General features: G+C 36.9%; 2 protein-coding genes across 5 annotated transcripts in view; one reads left to right on the top strand and one right to left on the bottom strand.

The window, feature by feature from the left end:
• Nucleotides 1-20,104, bottom strand: part of CIRSR (corepressor of RBPJ and splicing regulator) — a 39,543-nt gene extending 19,439 nt beyond the window's left edge. Inside the window, exons 1-7 of the mRNA XM_022570067.3 lie at nucleotides 19,952-20,104; nucleotides 15,548-15,642; nucleotides 10,411-10,484; nucleotides 9,598-9,608; nucleotides 9,446-9,510; nucleotides 9,022-9,070; nucleotides 4,615-4,732 (exon numbers count right to left, since the gene is read on the bottom strand). Of these exons, the coding sequence (XP_022425775.1) occupies nucleotides 4,615-4,732; nucleotides 9,022-9,070; nucleotides 9,446-9,510; nucleotides 9,598-9,608; nucleotides 10,411-10,484; nucleotides 15,548-15,642; nucleotides 19,952-20,023 (484 nt within the window). The 5' untranslated portion in view covers nucleotides 20,024-20,104. The remainder of the gene's footprint in view (nucleotides 1-4,614; nucleotides 4,733-9,021; nucleotides 9,071-9,445; nucleotides 9,511-9,597; nucleotides 9,609-10,410; nucleotides 10,485-15,547; nucleotides 15,643-19,951) is intronic.
• Nucleotides 20,105-20,120: 16 nt separating this feature from the next.
• Nucleotides 20,121-22,849, top strand: part of SCRN3 (secernin 3) — a 47,518-nt gene continuing 44,789 nt past the window's right edge. The window contains exons 1-2 of one of the 4 annotated variants that reach the window (XM_022570068.3): nucleotides 20,121-20,217; nucleotides 22,109-22,277. In XM_022570068.3, the coding sequence (XP_022425776.1) occupies nucleotides 22,119-22,277 (159 nt within the window). In that variant the 5' untranslated portion in view covers nucleotides 20,121-20,217; nucleotides 22,109-22,118. Of the gene's footprint in view, nucleotides 20,218-20,428; nucleotides 22,278-22,849 lie in introns of those variants that run through there. The other 3 variants (XM_089916653.1, XM_089916651.1, XM_089916652.1) reach the window with 3 other exon arrangements.

The raw sequence follows: 22,849 nt of genomic DNA, 5'->3' as shown, positions 1-22,849 counted from the left end.
TGTAAAGGAGAAGTAAATCTTATAGCTGGTCTCTGTAAACCTCACAGCTGGAATGTTCTAACAGCACCTTGCAGTTTCCAGTGATCAAAGTAAGTTACTTTATGTACTAAACTAAGAATTTCATAATAGAAATAATGTAACACCAGGGGGTGCAGTTATCATGAAATAATTACACTCCTGGGAGATTACAGGCACAAGGCTGTACCCCAGGGGTGTGATTATCCCATGATAACCGTATCCACTGAAATTGCCTTATTGCAAAAATAATCTCTATTCACTGGTGAGACATTATTCAATAGGTGATTTTTTTAAATGAAAAGTTTTTAGCTTGAATCAGCAAGTGGATTAGGAAATTGGCCAGTTTATTATTCATTGCATTCAAATTTTGAATATAACATCATTATTTGCTTTCCTCTTTGATACAGTAGAGTATTTTTGATTTGGTTTTGAGAAACCTTTAGGAGTTTCTAATAATGTTAGTTAAGTGGTATCGCTAAATTCAGGTCAAACTTTAAAAGGTATTAAGTGAGCAAAACCATTTTAAATAATTTATTTCTATGTATAAATTTTAATTCCTCTAATATTCCTTTAAAAACTATAAATGTATAACCACTGTTAATATTTTAGTGTATCTCCTTCCAGGCATTTTTATTTTTCTAAAAGTATCTCTCTATATGTCTACCTAAACATATAAAGAGAAACATGAATGGAATCCATGTAATTACCTTGTTTTATAATGTTTATTTGACCAAATGTTGTAAACATCCATTCATTAAGAAATCTTCCTGTCATTTTTAATGGCTGCATAGTATAGTATTCCCCTGTGGCAATATCCCATAATTATTCACTTACATCCTTTTATTAGATATTTAGGTTCTCTACCTGTCTTACTATTTTTTTTTTTCCTGTCTTACTATTATACACAATGCTTTACGACAAAAATCTTGGGACGTATTTCTGTAGAATAAATTTATGACTGTGTAATATTAGTAAAACATAATTTAAACAAAAAAAACAAGGTCCTGTTTCCCAAATCTTCCGTTGTTCTTACATACAGCTGAAGCTGATGGTTCTCAACGCTGACAGTGCATCAGAAATAGATCAGTAACTTTCATCATCTTATGTGGTATCACAGATGGTGAAAGTTACTGATCTATTTTTACCATAATCTTATCACAGAGTTCAGTGCTTTGAGGTATTCTTAGAAAAGTAAGACACAGGATTTAAGAAATTTAAAATACTGCTTCTTAATTTTTTTTTCTTTACTTGATATATCCTGGTATACCCTCATGTGTCAATAGCTTGTCAATATAGATCAATAGCTTGATTCATATATCTATATCTAATGGCTATATGGTATTCCATTTTGGCTATATTGGTATTCCAATTAATTCCATAATTAATTTATTTTAAAAATTAGAAAAAAATTTTTGGCCACGCTGCGCATCATGCAGGATCTTAGTTCCCTAACCAGGGATTAAACCTGTGCCCCCTGCAGTGGAAGCGTGGAGTCTTAACCACTGGACCGCCAAGGAAGTCCCCATAATTAATTTTTAAAAAATACACCAATAGGGCTTCCCTGGTGGCACAGTGGCTAAGAATCCACCTGCCAATGCAGGTGACACAGGTTCAGTCCCTGGTCCAGGAAGATCCCACATGCCATAGAGCAACTAAGCCCATGAGGCACAACTACTGAGCCTGTGCTCTAGAGCCCGCGAGCCACAACTACTGAAGCCCGTGCACCTAGAGCCCGTGCTCTGCAACAAGAGAAGCCACTGCAACAAAGAGTAGCCCCCGCTTGCCACAACTAGAGAAAGCCCGTGCGCAGCAACGAAGACCCAATGCAGCCAAAAATAAATAAATAAAATAAACATATATGTAAAAAAATACATCAATAAAGTGTATGTGCCCGGTGCTATTCTAAGCACTACACATGTATTAACTCATTTAGTTCTCTTAACAACCTTATGAGGTAGGTACTAGTATAATACCTATTTTACAGACACCACAAACTGAGGCACAGAGCAGTTAGGCAGCTTGCTTAAAGTCACATGGCTACTAAGTAGAGAGCAGGGGTTCCAAATCAGGCATCTACGTACCTCCACACCTCCAGAGTCTGAACTTACGGTTCCTTCTGTGTGGAAGCTTGTTCCTTTTGCCTGAGATACCAAATGCTCTTCTCCCAGATCCTGCATGGTTGCATTTTTCTGTCATCTAGGTCTCAGCCTAACATCACTTCCTCAGAGGGGCCCTTCCTGACCACCTCATCTGGTTATTCCCCATTTAGTTCTTATCACAGTATCCAATGTAATTTTAATCACAGAATTTATAAATACCTAGTACTTTCTTATTTATTAGTTTATTTTGTGTCATTCCCAATAGAATGAAAGTAAGAACCTCTTCTGTCTTGCTACTGTGTTCTGAGAGCCTAGAAAAATGGCTGGCACAGAGTAAGCAATCCATACGTGATTGTTGAATAAATGAGTGAGTTTATTTTACCAACACCTTATTGACAGACATTTAGGGTTATTTCTAATCTTTACTACTATTAACCTTTGAGCATCTACCTTATCACTTTCTTACTATGAATTCCTGAATGTTGAATTTCCAGTAAAACGATATGCATGTTCTTAAGGCTTTTGATACATATCATCAAATAACTCTTCAGAAAGGCTGCTCCAATTTATCAATAGTGGATTAAAATGTTCATTTTATCATATTTGCTCCAACACTGTATGTGTTTTTCTTTTAAACCTTTAGCACTCGTTCTTTTTGTTGCTGTTAGTAGACTTTCTAATACAGATTCAAGAGAAAGCAGGTCTGTTAGTTACTAAATAAAGGGCTATCCTCGTCTATGTATAGTCTACATCCTAGTCTCCTAGTATCCTGGAGTCTATCCTACTCATTCTCTCCAAGCAGAATCAAAGTAAGACAAGGCTGAGGAACAAAGACGGCAACTGCTACTGCCTGCCCCTAGCCAACACAGGGGTCATGTAGCTGGAAGAACACCACAAGGATGGAGAAAGAATGAAGAAAGATGCAACCCCTTCCAGCAAACAGAATATACCTTTCAAACATAACAAAAGATCCCTGTGACTACCAAAACAAGTGGTCAGAGATATTTGCGCCAGCGGGTTATTCATCCTACTTTGCCCTCATTTTCTTTGGGGCTTTATTTCTTTGGGAGCTTCTCTCCCATCTTTCATCAGTTGAGTGAGGGCACGGGAGAGGGAGCATAGTATGTGGGTTTTAAGAGTACCTGCACTTAGGCATCAACAGGATGTTCTTTTGTCAGAGATTGCCAGACCAAGGTCTGTATGGCTATTTTCTCACTACTGAGCAGTTTTCCCTTTACCTAAGATGTGGTTTTTTAAACTTTTTTAAAGAGCAATAAGGATTTTTAAAAAATCAGTTGCAATATTCTGTCTGTACTTCCTCTAGCCATCCTGACATTCGTAACACCATTAATGAGACAGCATCAAACCTGATAATGGATCAAATTTCTAAACTCCTAATATGAGAACTGGCATCTTGAATCCTATAGCCTGCATCTGGCTTGCTGGAAGAAAGCCCAATGTCTAGCTATAGCAGAGGGCTGAAGGTCATATGCTGATTGAGGGTGAACCCTGGGCTCAGAAGTGGCACTGGAAGCCTCAGGGAGCCTAAAGAGGTGCATCACAGGCCTAGATTAGCTGAGAGGTTGGGGCTTCACGCCCAGAACGTTTGCTTCAATACAGCAGCTCTGCCTTCATATGTTCTATACACTGGGATTATGTGTAGGATTTATTTTTAAAAATTAAAAAAAGGTTCTATAGCTGTTTAAAAAATTCTGAAAATCTCAAGTTATATTATCATCCTTATTTTAAAATGAAGAACTGAAACTCAAAAAGGTGAAATGACTTAAGGTTACAGGGTTAAGCAGGTTATTGCTATTATGATTCACTATGAGTTACTGTTGGATTAGTGTGGCTGTCTCAACAACATACTAACAAGGCACTGATAAATTTAAGTTAAAAGTTCTCAGTTTTAGTATCTCTTTATAAAAAGAACCCAAATGATCCAAACCAAATTAGACCAATTTTTCTTAAGTAGACAATAACATGCAGGAAGGTAAATAACTTTCAAGTAAAAATTAATTTTAATATATCTAACATCTTTTAAAACTCAATTTTGATTTTATCTCGGAAACAAAAAATACAATTGTTGAGGCTTTTGTCCAGCCCAGTTCTACAACTCAGAAGGACATGAATATGAGAAATAGCCATGTCTTCCTTCTATTTTTAGGTTACCAACCTGATAAACTATGTTTAAACTATGTTTAAAACTATGTTTAATTAACTATGTTAATACATCTGTTACTTTTAAAATCAATTTCACAGGGCCCTTGGCTAAAAAAATTAAATTCTAATATACAGCATTTCAAATTCAAAACATATGATCAGAGTTTCCTGTTGACCACCACATTTTGGGAATATAACCTAACCCCCAAAAACCAAACCAAACCAAATCAAACCAATACCCAGAGACACACACACAAAAAAAGTTATTTTACCTTCCCTTGTTTGCCCTCTTATAAATTCTAAAACAAACAAATAAATTATGTCTAGTGCCTACCTGAGCCATCAGTGGGAACTGAACTTGCATTAATTCCAGAAAGACCAAACAAAGGACATTCTCGATCTGTATTGACATGACCCCATTTGTGACATTTAATGCACCTCACATTTCGAACCTGAGAAATAGTAAACGTTAATTATTTTGGTTACTAAAATATTAATAATCTAACCAATGTTCAACTCCCCGCTCCTTAGCAGAGTTTAGGTTAAATTAGTCTTGTTTTTAAAAGATCTCCAGGGAAAGAGACTCTACAACTATATTTTGTAATGTAATTCAAACACTAAAATCTTTTATCATAAATTATGCCTAAAAGCTAAGCTGAATCCTGTTTCTTTTTTCTAAAAATATTTATTTACTTATTTGGCTGCATCATGTTTTAGTTGCAGCACGTGGGATCTCCCTTGCGGCATGCAGGATCTTTCATCGCGGTGTGCAGGCCCTTCTTTGCAGCATGCGGGCTTCTCTCTAGTTGTGGCGTACGGGCTCAGTAGTTGCGGCGTGTGGGCTCTCTAGTTGTGGCACACGGGCTCTAGAGTGCACGGGCTTACTTGCCCAGCAGCACGTGGGATCTTAGTTCCCCAACCAGGGATCGGAACCCCTGTCCCCTGCATTGGAAGGTGGATTCTTTTTTTTTTTTAACATCTTTACTGGAGTATAATTGCTTTACAATGTTGTGTTAGTTTCTGCTGTATAACAAAGTGAATCAGCAATATGTATACATATATCCCCATATCCCCTCCCTCTTGCATCTCCCTCCCACCCTCCCTATCCCACCCCTCTAGGTGGTCACAAAGCACCGAGCTGACATCCCTGTGCTATGTAGCTGCTTCCCACTAGCTATCTATTTTACATTTGGTAGTATATATATGTCAATGCCACTCTCTCACTTCGTCCCAGTTTACCCTTCCTCCTCCCCATGTCCTCAAAGTCAATTCTCTACGTCTGCGTCTTTACTCCGGTCCTGCCCCAGATTCACCAGAACCATTTTTTTTTTAAAATTCCATATATACGTGTTAGCATACGGTATCTGTTTTTCTCTTTCCGCCTTACTTCACTCTGTATGACATACTCTAGGTCCATCCGCCTCACTACAAATAACTCAATTTCGTTTCTTTTTATGGCTGAGTAATATTCCATTGTATATATGTGCCGCATCTTCTTTATCCATTCATCTGTCGATGGACACTTAGGTTGCTTCCATGTCCTGGCTATTGTAAATAGTGCCACCATGAACACTGTGGTACATGGCTCTTTTTAAATTATGGTTTTCTCAGGGTATATGCCCAGTAGTGGGATTGCTGGGTCATATGGTAGTTCTATTTTTAGTTTTTTTAAGGAACCTCCACACATATACATATGTCCCCATATCTCTTCCCTCTTGCATCTCCCTCCCTCCCACCCTCCCTATCTCAGCCCTCTAGGTGATCACAAACCACCGAGCTGATCTCCCTGTGCTATGTGGCTGCTTCCTACTAGCTATGTTTTACGTTTGGTAGTGTATATATGTCCACGCCACTCTCTCACTTTGTCCCAGCTTACCCTTCCCCCTCCCCGTATCCTCAAGTCCACTCTCTAGTAGGTCTGCGTCTTTATTCCCGTCTTACCCCTAGGTTCTTCATGACATTTTTTTTTTTTTAGATTCCATATACATGTGTTAGCATACGGTATTTGTCTTTCTCTTTCTGACTTACTTCACTCTGTATGACAGACTCTAGGTCTATCCACCTCATTACAAATAGCTCAATTTCGTTTCTTTTTATGGCTGAGTAATATCCATTGTATATATGTGCCACATCTTCTTTATCCATTTATCCGATGATGGACACTTAGGTTGTTTCCACCTCTGGGCTATTGTAAATAGAGCTGCAATGAACATTTTGGTACATGACTCTTTTTGAATTATGGTTTTCTCAGGGTATATGCCCAGTAGTGGGATTGCTGGGTCATATGGTAGTTCTATTTGTAGTTTTTTAAGGAACCTCCATACTTTTCTCCATAGTGGCTGTACCAATTCACATTCCCACCAGCAGTGCAAGAGTGTTCCCTTTTCTCCACACCCTCTCCAGCATTTACTGTTTGTAGATTTTTTGATGATGGCCATTCTGACTGGTGTGAGATGATATCTCATTGTAGTTTTGATTTGCATTTCTCTAATGATTAGTGACGTTGAGCATTCTTTCATGTGTTTGTTGGCAATCTAAATATCTTCTTTGGAGAAATGTCTGTTTAGGTCTTCTGCCCATTTTTGGATTGGGTTGTTGGTTTTTCTGATACTGAGCTGCATGACCTGCTTGTAAAGTTTGGAGATTAATCCTTTGTCAGTTGCTTCATTTGCAAATATTTTCTCCCATTCTGAGGGTTATCTTCTCGTCTTGTTTATGGTTTCCTTTGCTGTGTAAAAGCTTTGAAGTTTCATTAGGTCCCATTTGTTTATTTTTGTTTTTATTTCCATTTCTCTTGGAGGCGGGTCAAAAAGGATCTTGCTGTGATTTATGTCATAGAGTGTCCTACCTATGTTTTCTTCTAAGAGTTTTATAGTGTCTGGCCTTACATTTAGGTCTTTAATCCATTTCGAGCTTATTTTTGTGTATGGTGTTAGGAAGTGTTCTAATTTCATCCTTTTACATGGAGCAGTCCAGTTTTCCCAGCACCACTTATTGAAGAGGCTGTCTTTTCTCCACTGTATGTTCTTGCCTCCTTTACCAAAGATAAGGTGACCATAGGTGCATGGGTTTATCTCTGGGCTTTCTATCCTGTTCCATTGATCGATATTTCTGTTTTTGTGCCAGTACCATACTGTCTTGATTACTGTAGCTTTGTCATATAGTCTGAAGTCAGGAAGCCTGATTCCTCCCGCTCCATTTTTCTTTCTCAAGATTGCTTTGGCTATTTGGGGTCTTTTTGTTTCCATACAAATTGTGAAATTTTTTGTTCTATTTCTGTGAAAAACGCCATTGGTAGTTTGATAGGGATTGCATTGAATCTGTAGACTGCTTTGGGTAGTATACTCATTTTCACAATGTTGATTCTTCCAATCCAAGAACATAGTATATCTCTCCATCTGTTTGTATCATCTTTAATTTCTTTCATCAGTGTCTTATAGTTTTATGCATCCAGGTCTTTTGTCTCCTTAGGTAGGTTTATTCCTAGGTATTTTGTTCTTTTTATTGCAATGGTAAATGGGAGTGTTTCCTTAATTACTCTTTAAGATTTTTCATCATTAGTGTATAGGAATGCAAGAGATTTCTGTGCATTAATTTTGTATCCTGCTACTTTACCAAATTCATTGATTAGCTCTAGTAGTTTTCTGGTAGCATCTTTAGGATTCTCTATGTATAGTATCATGTCATCTGCAAACAGTGACAGTTTTATTTCTTCTTTTCTGATTTGGATTCCTTTTATTTCTTTTTCTTCTCTGATTTCTTGGCTAAACTTCCAAAGCTATGTTGAATAACAGTGGTGAGAGTGGGCAATCTTGTCTTGTTCCTGATCTTAGTGGAAATGGTTTCAGTTTTTCACCACTGAGAACAACGTTGGCTGTGGGTTTGTCATATATGGCCTTTATTATGTTGAGGTAGGTTCCCTCTATGTCTACTTTGTAGAGAGTTTTTATCATAAATCGGTGTTGAATTTTGTCTAAAGCTTTTTCTGCATCTATTGAGATTATCATATAGGTTTTATCCTTCAATTTGTTAATATGGTGTATCACACTGATTGATTTGCGTATATTGAAGAATCCTTGCATGGAAGGCGGATTCTTAACCACTGGACCACCAGAGAAGTCCCTCCTATTTCTTTTTGTGTGTTACTTTGTGGAAATAAAACAATGTCATCCAAAAAGAAATGGTAAAATACCAAAAAAGAATGATGTCATGGCTTAATGTTAAATCCTCTCATTTAAAAAAATTAACCTTTGAGGTTTCAATTTCCTAAACCAGGGGCTGGCATACTTTTTCTGTAAAGGGACAGATAGCAAATATTATAGGGTTTATGGGCCAAAGGTCTCTGTTGCAACTACTCAGCTCTGCCAATATACCAGTAATATATAAATGAATAAGTAAGGCAGTGTTCAAAAAAAAATGTTATTTATAACAAGGACCTGGCCCTCTGATGATAGTTTGTTCTGGTTCCAGACAGTTTTAAATATTTTTTTGACCTTGAGCTAATTCTCCAAATTCCTTGAAAACCACAGAGACCATTATCATTATACCCCTTACTACAAAACTTTGAATCCTATCTTTTATCAGTTTAGTACATTTAATATTTTCTCTCCTAGTCCTTCTATTATCTGATACAAATAGAAACCACAGAGCCCCTTTTCAGCTTAAATACCTTTTGGACAACAGTATAAAGAAGTGTTTATAAAAAAAACTTATTCTTACAGTATAAATATGTGTCACTTGCCTGAATACCAAAGGGCTGATCTCTGATGTTCATGTCATCTTTGGCATATCTATTAAGGAGAGAAAATGTACAAACTCAATATTAAGAACAATTTAATAATTAAACTAAAAATAGTTTTATAGTTCTGAGTAAATTATGAAATGTACGACTTCAATAAATAAATAGAACAATAAAATCTATTTAGTATTTGCAAACACCACTTCATTATTAAGTATCCAGTCTGATGATCTGTGATTTAAAAAAATGAAAAAAATAAAAATAGAACTAAAGACTATAATCAACCAAATGAGTTGCATAAGACAAATCATTAAAAATAACCTTTCACATTAGTTGCTTTCTCTAATGAATAAAAAGGCAACATAAGATGGGATATTATCTAAATTTAATGATACACATTTTATCTTAAAAGAAAACCAGCTCTTACTTTTCTCGTGGGGCCCCTTTTTGCCATTCAAATTTGTATTCAGTCTCTCCTTCTGTTTCTTCTTTCTAAAAACATTCATTAAAGTCTTTCAATTTTTCCATAAAATTACAATCTATTGCAAATAAATCCAAACATAGAAAACAGTACTTTACCTCTTTGTTTTCTTGATTGCATATCAAAACCATGGGAGGAAAAAAAGGTAGGTCAAGTTAAAAACTTCAACATAAAAGTCTGCTATCATATACGACACTATGATATCACGGTATTTAATTGTAACTTGTAAGAATGTATTAGTTTGACTTTTTTCTTTCATAAGATAAAATTCAAATCACTGAAGGATAAAAAACAGTGAATAAGAAATAGTGTTTAATAAGCACACTTATTTCTAGTCTTTAAACTTTTCTATTTTTCATTGACAGTGAATATTATGCTTTGTATTTACAAGTATACTCAGTAAGAAGGACTAAATACACAAATTATAAAAGAATAAATGTAATTCTGGTGATGTTGAGATTATTTTCCTCCCCAAAGGACAAGTCATGAAATTATTACTAGATTAGACAAATATTTTTAGTATTTATTCTACTGTATTTTTTTTTTTTTTTTTGCACTACACGGGCCTCTGACTGTTGTGGCCTCTCTCTCCCATTACGGAGCACAGGCTCTGGATGCACAGGCTCAGCGGCCATGGCTCAGGGGCCTAGCTGTTCCGCGGCATGTAGGATCTTCCCGGACCGGGGCACGAACCAGTGTCCCCTGCATCGGCAGGTGGACTGTCAACCACTGTGCCACCAGGGAAGCCCTATTCTACTGTATTGATTGCAGTATTTAAAAAAATTATTTTACAAAAATAATAGCAATTTTAAAAGATGAAGAGCAACTTCTAAACAATGTTTGTCATAACAGTTCTCAATCTTTACTTGCAAACACATCAAAGACTTAAAAAAAAGGAAATGACCAAGTACCTTTTTTAGCCCCTGGTGGAGCCTCATACATGAAATTAAGGCCATTCTTTACACGTTCATCTCCCATAAGCAATCTAAATAAAACAAGACATAAAGTTAGCAATTTTTTGTAGGAGGAAAAAATTACAGAAAAACTGTCCCTCCATACCCCTAAATCCTAAGGGAATTAAGATTAAAATATTTTTATTAGAGATAAAGTTCCAGAAGTTTACTCCACTGATTAGATGACATCTGAAATATCTGACTGGAAATTCCAACAGTGCTGCCTCTTTAGTAACTAGTTGTAAATTCTGAGACTTCCTCATTACCTGAGAGATCCCGGCACTCCCAACTGAAATGAGGGAAAAAATGCCATGCTTCCCCTCACATGCTTTTCTTAAACTTTGAAATGCTGTGGAAATAGGGACAACTTTGAAATCCTATAAGCCAACACAAATTTGGAATTAAGTTAAATAGTGCCAACATTTTTCATTAATTGTGAGGAATCAAACAGTTCTAGGAAAATGAGTCTCTCTGGAATTTCTTTAGGAAGGCAAATCCAATTAATTCTTAAAAGAGTCAAAGGCAATAAGAGAATCAAATTCTTTAGCGAGGTAAATGAAGAGAGAATAAAGATAATCTACAACAGATTAATTACTATGATGGACTGCTGCATCTTAAAAATCATTTTCTTTCTTTTTTTTTAAATAAATTTATTTTGTTTATTTATTTTGGCTGCATTGGGTCTTTGCTGATGCGTGCGGGCTTTCTCCAGTTGCAGTGAGCGGGGGCTACTCTTCGTAGCGGTGCGCAGGCTTCTCGCTGCTGTGGCTTCTCTTGTTGAGGAGCACGGGCTCTAGGCACGCAGGCTTCAGCAGTTGTGGCTCACGGGCTCTAGAGTGCAGGCTCAGTAGTTGTGGTGCACAGGCTTAGTTGCTCTGTGGCATGTGGGACCTTCCCAGACCAGGGCTCGAAACCGTGTCCCCTGCATTGGCAGGTGGATTCTTAACCACTGCGCCACCAGGGAAGCCCCTCATTTTCTTTTTTATCATTTCTGTTTTAACACCAAAAGTTCCCTGTTTGGGTTCTGTTTAGAGAGATATGCTGTGCTTTTTAGAAAAAAAGCTCTGCTACAAATTGAATCAACGGTCAAGTTAAAGCTTTAATTCACAAGATCCAAGTAAAGTACTGATTATAAAGAAGAAGGCTAAAGAGTGAACAGAATTTCCTCTTATTTGGAAAAGGCTATCACAAAGGATAGCCTACATGATTATAGTTCCTCACTTCTTATTCCCACTGGTGTTTACAAAGAATTGTAAAAGAAGAAGAGGGCAAAAGGATGACAGGATCTACCTCTATACAGTGGGATATTATTCAGCAATAAAAGGGAATGAACTACTGACACATGCTACAACATGGATGAACTTCAAAAACACTGAAAAAAATGTTTTTAAAAATACATTTAAAATTTTTTAATTTTTAAATTTTAAATAATTATATTAAATGAAAGAAGCCAATCGCAAAAGACCACATATTGTATGATCCCATTTATATGACATTTCCAGAATAGGTGAATATATAGAGACAAATAAATTAGTGGTTACTTAGAGCTGAGAGGTATTAGGGGGTACAGGGTCTGGAAATGGGGAGTGACTGCTAATGGGTACAAGATTTCTTTTTCGGATGATGAAAATGTTCTGAAATGAGTTATGGTGATGGCTCCAAATTCTATAAATACACTTAAAACCAACATATACTTTAAAGTATATAAATTATATCTTATATTAAATTAACACCATTTAAAAAATTAAAATGGACCATGTGAAAAGCTCAACATCACTAGTTATTAGGGAAATGTAAATTAAAACCATGAGATATCACGTTGTAGTCATTAGGATGCCTATTATCAAAAAAAAAAAAAAAGAAGGAAAATAACAAATGTTGGCAAGGATGTGGAAAAACTGCATTGCTGATGGGAATGTAAAATGGTACAGTCCCTATGGAAAACTGTTGGGTGGTTCTTCAACAGCCAAACACAGAATTACCAGATGATCCAGCAATTCTACTCCTAGGTAATACCCCAAGGAACTGAAAATAGGGAGCTGAACAATATGTGTATGCCAATGTTTATAGCAACATTATTCAAAACAGCCAAATGGTAGAAGCAATTCAAGTGTCCACTGATGGATGAATGGATAGACCAACTGTGGTATACACATACAATGGAATGTTATTTGGCCATAAAAAGGAATGAGCTGTGATACATGCTACAATATGGATGAATCTTGAACATGTTATACTAAGTGAAGTACGCCAGACACAAAAGGACAAATACTGTGTAATTCCACTTATATGGTATACCTAGAATAGGCAAATTCATAGAGACAGAAAGAAGAATAGTGTTTACCAGGGGCTGGAGGGAGGGGGAATGGAGTTATTGTTTAATGGGTATAGAGTTTCGATTTGGGGTAATGAAAAAAAATTTGGAAATAGACAGTGGTAATGGTACCAACACTGTGAATGTAATTAACGCCACTGAACTGCACACTTAAAAATGGCAAATTTTGTTTTATATATTCCCACCCCTGAAAAAGCATTTCATTTATATTGGAACAAAAATAACAAAATCAAAACTGGAATATCAATTTCATTTTGTGCAAAACTCAACAGGTATACAAAATAAAAGGAAAAGCTATGATATTGGCATTTCTGTTTTAACTTCAACTAAAAACCTGTACAGATTCTGTTTTTTTTTTTTTGCTGTTGACTCTAAGCTGAGTGAAATGTACAGACTTTTGGACATCCTTTTATTTGTTCAGTCAGAATAATAAATGTGATTGTCATCTTTAAAAAAATGTACGTAGGGATCAATATCCACAAACATTAAGAAACATCTAGGACAGTTAAAAACTTAAAAGGGAAAAAAACAGAGTACTAAGGAACAGAATTGGCTATCAAGGACAATACTTTTGAATGAGGAAAAAAAGAAAAATGTAGCAAATCACTCCAAATACTCATAAATTTGCTTTTATATACTCATAAATTCAAACAAACAAACCTAAAAGCAATGAACACACCTAGTGTCCAGATCCTGGTATGTAAATATCTTTCTCCAATAAAAAGAACGAATAAAACTGCTCCAATGCTGGAGCAGGGAAAAATAAAAGACAAATATTTGATGATCCTGTAGTGCCAGGAAGAACTTTTTTTTTTTTTTTTTAAAAAGGATGGGGCATGTTAAATGGACATAGGAGTCAAGCTGACAGAGCAGGCAAAGGCCAAAACTGGAACAATTTGAGTAAAAAAATAAATAAGAGTATTAGATTATAACCAATTAAATAAATATCTGAGTCCAGGCTGATAGGAATAAATGATTAAATAAATAAGTGAGGGAAAAGGAAAAATCCTCTTTCCAGAAGAATTCAAATTAAACAATGTATAGCAACTGAAATAGAAAATCACTATTATAATACCACAGTAATAACTGATGCAGGCAAGATCTATCAATGAATACTGACATCAGTGGGCAAAGTTAAGGATATGTGCATAGCTTCAAATATTTCCACCTCCACTATCTCTTCATTGGTGTAACTCAACTATATTGGCTGTTTCCTGAACATCCTCTCCATCTTCCCACCGTGATCATCTTTAATAAGCTTTTACTATATGTAAATCACAGTCTCTCAATGGTAGTGCTACTGACATTTTGGACTTGATCATTCTTTGAGTGCACTGTAGGCTGTTTTACAGCATCCCTAGAATCTACCCACTAGGTGCTGTTATCACCCAACCCCTGAGTTGTGACAATCAAAAAATGTGTCCAGGGACTTCCCTGGAGGTCCAGTAATTAAGAATCCACCTTCCAAAGCAGGGGACACAGGTTCTATCCCTGGTTGGGGAACTAAGATCCCACATGCCACAGGGCAAGTAAGCCTGTGCGCTCTAAACCCCACCCGCCACAACTAGACAGCTGGCGAGCTGCAACTACCGAGCCTGCATGCTCTAGAGCCCACACGCCGCATGCCTGCAACTAAGACCTGATGCGGCCAAAATAAATAAATAAATTTTTTTTTTTAATTAAAAAAAAAAAAGTGTCCAAACATTGCCACATGTCTGGGCAATAATGGCCCTCAGTTGAGAACCAAAGATCTATATCCTTACCATTCTTCACAGTTCAGCTTAAACGTCACCTCTTTTATGAAGTCTTACCTTGTTATCCCAAATGGAATTATTTTCTTATGCTAGCATGCCACAGTTTTTATAAAGTGTGTTTTCAATCAGTTATTACCTTCAGCCTTGAACTATATGTATGTACATATCCCTTATTAGATTTTCTTGGGGGTAGAGAGAAACTATGCATCACAATTTTATAGGCCACTACAATACCATTTGTTGTCTTACATGAAGTAGGCACTCAATAAAAGTTAATCAGATTAAATAAATTAGTGAGAAAAGTACTTAATTAAACTAAACATTTTATTTCTTTAATTTTGCTCTTGATATACTATATTTTAAAGAGAGTATTTAGTAATAGTTTAGTATTACTTCGCTTAAGTTCCATGTTTTGATGAAATATACGACTGAGTGGAAGAGAAAATATGACCTATTTAACTAAAGCACCACTATTCATTTGCTTGATTAACCAAGAGAAATCAGCTTCAGTGTTAGACCTGCAAATACAAACATAAATGACAATAGCTAAAGGGCAGGTACTGTACCGTAGTAAACCAATGAAGAACTCTAGCTCTGATCCTGCCATTAACAGAACAATGACATGCAGGTCAAATAGAGACACTTCAATTTACTTCTTGAAACTGTCCTGTGCACCTTTTCATTTCAGTGTATGTTGAAGAAATATCTTTGTAAGAGGCCTCAGTAGTTCAAGTATAGACATTTATTTTTCTTCTAAGTTTTGTATAAGTTGGGACTTCTCTATAAACTGTATGTGGAGTCACATCAATCAGTATTTTATGTGAATTATGGGTAAGGTTGGAAAAAGTGCCCATCTATCAATATAAGAGTAAAGACAGTTCACAGGGAATACAATCCTATCATTGGGGCATTCAGTTCAATAAAGCTCATTTAATATATGATTCAGTAAAGGATATTCTCATGCAACTGACTATTCTAAAAACACCAGCATAGTGGAATTTCTTACCTATTATCATATGATTCTTGTTCTTTAAGATATTGTTGCATTAATTCTTCTTGTTTCTTCTTATCATATGATATTTTCTGTTCTGCCATCCATACCTAAATTAGTAAAGTACAAAACTTAAGTAGGAAGTTTGCTCTCTTTTATAATAAAATATAAAATGCTATTGTATATAGTTTACAACATCATCTAATTTGGTCATAATGTCATTATCACAAAACAACAGTTGAAAATCTGATTTGTGCTTTTATATAAGTCCTTAAATATAATCATTCAAAACAGCTAAACTTTCAGGCAAAAATGTCAAACTTGATAACCACGCTGAGCACTTGGGGTACAACTGCTTCTTGCATTCAATCCCTCTGTTGTTGTTTCAGAGATGAGAACAACCATCTCTCTACATGGAATATGTCTAGTCCAAAAAACATACAGGGCACAACCAGTAAGGTTAAATGGTGCCCATGGATGCCAGTGGGTGTCACTGACACCCCAAGAGAGGAGAAATGGAAGACAAATAGGAGAAAAAAAGGAAAGGAGATGAAAGGTAGTTGTAGAAAAAAGGGAAGAGACAAGAGAGGAATCAAAGAGATGCATCTGACGTCCTGCAGTTGCTCAAGGGCACCACCACCACAGGCTGAATGCGTCCCTGTGTGAAATTCTCAGAATCGTAGAAGTGGTGACGGTAAAAAGCCCACACAACTTATGCAGGATATTTAATCATGTTACTTCCAGGTTTAAAAGGTATCAGTGACTTCCCACCTCCTATAAAGTAAAGGACAAAATGTTTGATAACCATTCAACATAAACAGCAAGGCAAAACTTTCTCTCCCAACAAGCTAAGTTTTAGAAGGTAAATTCAAGGAAAAATATTTACACTGATAAAATTATAATTATTAAATGTAGGTGGGGGCAGATAAGTTTGGGGAGAAGGACGGGGAACAAGACTGCCATTATTCAATTTTAGATGCAAAACAGTAGTTATCAGTATTTAATAGTGCTCAGATAGGAAGCTTCTATGGGCACCACAATCTGAGATTAATATGGAGATAAAAGCAAAAATAGAAATGAAAAGAGAACCCTTCAGGGACAGATATACCAGAAATTTCTTTTGGTATAAGTTTCTGAAAGTTTCTTCCACTGCCTTCATAACATAATATACATGCCATAACCAACATAACATTACCAATGTAATGTTATAGTAGAAGAAAAGTCTACACTTGGGATGGGCAATAAAAGGCACATGTTTGGAATTTTCACTGTAGCTCAAAATGCAAACAGTTGCAATAGAAAAATGCAAGGTGTCATTGCCTGGTCAAATAATATATTAATAATAACATTCTAATGATTAACATATTCTAACAATAACTACCATTTATTTAAAGCTTTAGATTTTACAAAGTTATTTTACTAGTCTCAATTGCTCAAGAGCTTAAATACATGAATATTTATGATGAACCAGAATAAAAAGTAGTAAAACATATTCTTGCCTACAAAATACTCAGAATCTGCTAATAGAAAATCATACTAACTTTTCCGTATGTTTAAGATATTTCATAATAAAAAAGACAGGAATTGTGTAAATAAACAGTAACAATACTTGGGCCTGGGCTGAGGGTGGGGGAGGGGGGCATATGGTGACTGTGTTTTTCATAACTTATGTTTTTATATGGTTGCATTTACGCCAATAAATCCTCAGCTGGGAAAAAAATAGTAACAATAAAAATTGATATTTGGAACAGAGTATGTTCAACATGAAGAAATAGAACAAGACAGTGTTCTAGGGGGCAAGGAAGAAGGCTGGTATAATGGAATGCTTTATAGCCAAGTTTTGGTTTTTAGAAGTTCTTTATTTTTTAAATGAAGTAACTATATTCACAGGTAGCCAATATTATTCCTGTTTTGTATATCCTTCCAAAGATGTTCACATGGACATACACATAATATACATAATATAATATACACACATGCATTTTTTGGTCACTCTTTTCATAAATGGTAACATATACAGCATATATATACAATATGCTGTACACAGAGAATATGTATAAAATAAAATTCTATACCATGAAGATCATTCCCAGATCAGTAAACAAAATGCTTTCTTGTTTTCTGGGAGATGGGGTGCTGAAGAATATCATTCTTTTGTGGGGCTGCACCACCATTCATTTAACCAATCTCCTGCTGTACTGATGGGCATTAAGAAATTTCCAATCTTTTACTATTACAAACTCAGCTGCAATAAGTAACCCTGTTACACAAGTAGCTTCATACATGTTAAACAGGATTTTGAAGCGGATCAAAATTTTGCCAAGGGAAAAACAGGGTAAGATATTACCAGCAGAGGGAACAACTCAGACAAAGATCCAGAAGTGTAAAACAGGAATTAAGTAGCTTGATTTTACCAGAGTATAAAATCTATGGTGGGAGAATAGCAGTAAGGCATGAAGAAGGAAAAATAAACTGGAGCCTGGTTACCTGGACTTAATCCTGTAGTATTTTAATAAGGAGCTAGAAGAAATCAGAGTTGTGCTCTAAAATGACTACTCTATGGAAACACCCAAATATTCATCAAATGATAGATAAATAAAATGTGCTATATCCATATAATGGAATTATTCAGCAATAAAAAGGAATGTAATACTGATACATTCTACAACATGAACTCTGAAACATTATGCTAAGTGAAAGAAGGCAGTCACAAAAAAATAACATATTGCATGATTCCATTTATGTGAAATGTCGAGAATAGACAAATCCACAGAAACAAAAAGCAGATTAGTGGTTGACTAGGGCTGGGGAGGGGGAAGGATTAAGGACAAATGGGGAGTGACTGTTAATAGATATGGGTTTGGGGGGCGTGATGAAAATCTTTTAGAACTTTTGTGGTGATGATAAAATTCATAAATATACTAAAAACTACTGAATTGTACACTTTAAATGGGTGATTGTATGGTATGTGAATTATACCTCAATAAAACTGCTAAATAAAAAAATTATTATTCTGATGGCTAGATGGGTAGAGAATGGATTTGAGAGGGGTCAAGACTGGCAGCAGAAAAACCAGTTAGGAAATATAATTGTCTAGGTGAAAGATGATGAGGGTCTAAGCTGAGATACAGGCAGTAGTGACAAGGAGGAGAGATGGATTCAACAGATATCTGAGAGGTAAGACCAACAGAATTTATTAGCTGACAAGATAAAGGAGTGATGGGAAAGGACGAATCCTGAGTCTCTGGCCTGGGTGACTGGATGAAGGGTTGTGTTACTACCTGTATTTCCTACTGATATGAGAACAGGAAGTATAAAAAGAAGAGCAGATTTAGGATAAAAGGTAAGTTCCATTTCAAGTATGCTGAGTCTGAGATGCCTGTAGGATATCAAGATGAAACTGTCTAGTATATAGCTGTCTTCAGGTGCCTCCAGCTAAGGGGAAAGATCTCGCACTGTAGATTTGAAAGTCAGGAGTAAATAAGGGGTGGTTAAAACTATAAAATTGGCTGTGATTGTTTGGGAAAGCATACAGAGTAAGCAAGACATGGGCCACGGATGACTCTTGTTACCACCTGTATTTTAGGAGCAGGCTAAGGATAAGGGTGTGTGTAGGGGCAATTAATATTTTATTGAGCACTCACTCTATGTGTTGGGCAGAGTGCTAGGTGGTGGTACTTATTTCAAAGTCTTTATCTACACCATCTTATTTAGTCCTCATAACAATTTTCACAAGTCAAGGCAACTGATAATAATCATTCTTAACTTATAGATTAGGACACTGAGGATCAGGGACATTAAATATTTTGTGTAAGGTCTCAGGGCTAAAAGTGACTGTGCTGGAAAAACAGAATCTAGGTCTGGTTTCAATGCTCATACTCCTCCTACCTCACCATTCTGCTTTCCACTACTATAATACTCAACTCAGTTTTTCTGTACTGGACATAGTAGACCTGTAAGTGGTTATTTAAAAAGCCAAAGTTCAATGAGGTCACCAGACATGATCAAGTGGGATAAAAAGAGTAAGCAAGGTGTGGCTTTATTTCCCTTTTAAGATCTATCTTAAATAGACAGGGAGTCTTCTTTGTACAGGACAGCAAAGCTCAGAAGCCGCGATCTCTGGGATTCGAAAAGTCAACATCAGAATCTGCTGCGGGAAGTTATGAGGAAGCCGGTTATCGGTCTTCATATCTTAAAGATTTACATTCTAGCTGACAAAACCGAAAGAGTACACAGAGCCGCCCGTCTCCTGGCTGATGTACAACAGAATAAACGAGGGCCAGCGGAGAAGGGACGAGAACGCCAGGGCTTTAGGCATGGAGAAGAGGCGACTGTCCCAGGGATCCCAGAGACTCCACCACTCTCACCTCCAGGAACCCCTGGGAACACAGGCGCCAAGGGCCTGCTCCCCGTACTCACTTTCTTGATGTTGGATTTGGAGGCAGGATGAAAGTCCTTCTTGCACATGAAATTGGCGAAGGATTTTCCCATTTTGGAGCCTGAGCTGGGGTAGAGAGCCGCTAGATCTGAGAGCAGCGTAAACAAACTCTGCTTCCTAACCGGAACTGCGCCTCCCGTGGCAGAGGGAACTTCCGGGGTCAAAAGGGACAGCTTCCGGCAATTAGCGCCTGTGGTGCTCCCTCTTCGCCCCTTCCTCCTTTCACTTTGGGCCCCTCGGAGGCCAGGTGAGGGGCGTGCACGGGGGTGGGGCGAGCATAGTAGTTGTTGGAAGCGGGAAGTCGGGAACTGCGGCGCGGCGGCGCCGAGGGGCTCCTGGGAGGGGCTGCTGGGAGGGGCTCCTGGGGGGGGCTGCAGGGAGGGGCTCCTGGGGGGGTGCTGCAGGGAGGGGCTCCTGGGAGGGGTCCGGGCCGCGGCGCAGCCTGCAGTTTGGGTGCAGCCAGTTTGGGTGAGGAGTGCGGGCTGGGTGGCGGCTTTTCTGCAAGGAGGTGCTTGAAGTCCGAGCCCTTTACTCTGTGAACTCCATTTCGAGTTGCATAAACTTTTCTAAACCAACTTTTTCCACCTGTGTTACTAAAGTAGTAATTCTTGCCCTAACTGTAGCACGTTTGTGAGGATCAAACGATGTGATGTTTCTGAAATCGCTTGGTGAACTAAAGCATATAAAGTAGAATGTCAACTCCAGAGGAGCGAGGACTCTATTTTGTTACCAGTACGGTGCCTGGTGCAGAAAGATATTTATGAACATTTGTTAAATGACGAATACATTTTAGGAGTTAGTAAAGGCTCTCAAGGCTTCCCCTCCTAAATGGGCTAGGTGTCTTACTAACTAGGTGGCATGTTTCCTTAGCTTTCCTTATTACCGCAGTTAGCTTAGATCACCTAGTGAAGCTTGATGGCTCTTGAAGCTTCACGGTTTTGAGTGGACGTGGCTGTAGGGGATCCACCAACCAAATCCTCTCGCGGGAGGGGGTGTGCGTGATGTCAAGAATAAGCCTTTTGTAAGAAATTGACTCTTCTGATGAATAATAATAACAGCTTTAAGTGATATGTTCTAAGAACTGAAAAACGCTTTACACAGTCTTATTAAATTCTCCTAACAGCCCCCAAGATATTTACCGATGAGGCAGGAGACTTAGAGATTAAATAGCCTGCCAAAGTTAGGTAGTGGTGGAATTAGTTTTGGAACACAAATAGAAGGCGATCTAGGATATAAAGGTTGAAATTCCCACGGAAAAGAACAGAAGCAATGGTGACCGCTCTGTTTCCATCATTGAAGAAAATAGAAAAACCCTTAGGTGTTTCAGGCTGAAGTTGTTTCTTTCTTACTTGAGTCATTTTGTTTTCTTTTGAATGAATCATTTATTACATTTAAATCTGAAACTCTAAAACAATGTGCCATTCTGGAAGCAAACAAATTCGACTAAATTGAGGATTTAAGATTTTCCAAATTACAAATGAAGACATGATCTTGATATTAAATTATACAATCAGGATTCACAAGTTGAATGTGAACGTCTTCCTGGAAATAACAACAATTTGGAATTTTATTGACATGTTTTTGTATTTGTCTGATTCAGTGAGTCTGTTTCAAAATTTCAGTCTTATTAGTATTGTAACCAGTTCAAAAGAGACCCCGTCTTCCCATCTTTGAGGAAACACTGGGTATATAATACTGTGACTTTTCCATAAGTGCCAGTGATGAGAATACAAAGATTAATAAGACAGACTCTCAGCTCTCAAGGATCTCACTGTCCACTAAGAAGACATATATACACAAATATAGTCTTTATAACAGTAGAGCTAGGTACAGGTGTTCCCAAATATGGAAATAGTGAAAGGAGATTCAAGGAAGACTTCAGGAGAGAAAGAGCTTAGAGAGTAATTTGACCTATAGACTAGAAGAAGGTACTTGTCATTCCTATTTTCTTACTAAATCTTGTAGTACTAGATTCATTCCCAAGTCATTTTCTAACTGATACGAAATTTGAAACTTTAATGAATATCCTATGTTAGATATGGCAGTAATATCCCCTGGTCATCAAGTAAAACTCTTTGTTTTGTATATACTAAAAATGCTTTTCTCTTTTTATTTTGAATCTTCCATATGATTTTTAGTTTAAAAAAAATGGAACCTTGTTCCTGTGACACTTTTGTGGCACTACCTCCAGCAACAGTTAATAACAGGATTATTTTTGGAAAAAATTCAGATAGACCCTGTGATGAAGTACAGGAGGTAGTTTATTTTCCTGCTGCAGTTCATGACAATCTGAAGGAACATCTTAAGGTAGGTGAAATGCATGTTTTGTTAGCGATATTTTTCTTTAAAAATGTCATAAACAGGTTTTTAAAAATCATTAGCCATTTGGCAGAGGCTATAGAAGTTAAAAATTTAAATTTGAAAAATAATTTGAATCAGAACTAGACTTCTGGTCTTTAATGTCAATGATTTGGAGGAAGCTGAAAGAACAATAATAAGAATTGTTAATTCTTTGATCAGATATTTGAATGCTTACCATATGCAAGCATGTCGAATAGGGCAAAGCCTGCTGTCAAGACTAGTTCTGTCTTCCAGGAGCCTAGAGTCTAGTAGAGGAATAGGATGTGTATGTAACTAACCGCATTGTAAAAAAGGATGGTTTAAATGCTAAATTTAAGTAAGGGCAGCAAGTTGTGACATCAGTGGAGAAGCAAGTAATTCAGACTAGGAATTAAGGAGGGCTTCACCAGGAGTTGGGGTTTCAGCTGGAGTTTGATGGGCAAAAAGGATTCTGATTGGTGTAGAATAGGAAAAATCATTCCAGACTCTGGAAGTAACAGTTTTATCATCAAAAAAGGTTTTTGGATCCAGTGGTAACA

This window comes from Delphinapterus leucas, chromosome 8 (genome assembly GCF_059928025.1).
Source record: "Delphinapterus leucas isolate spDelLeu-1000000601 "Yukka" chromosome 8, BTC_Dleu_Yukka2, whole genome shotgun sequence".
Classification (NCBI taxonomy): Eukaryota; Metazoa; Chordata; class Mammalia; order Artiodactyla; family Monodontidae; genus Delphinapterus; species Delphinapterus leucas.
Note: the sequence above shows the minus strand (reverse complement) of the source record. Positions and strands in the feature narration are given on the sequence as shown.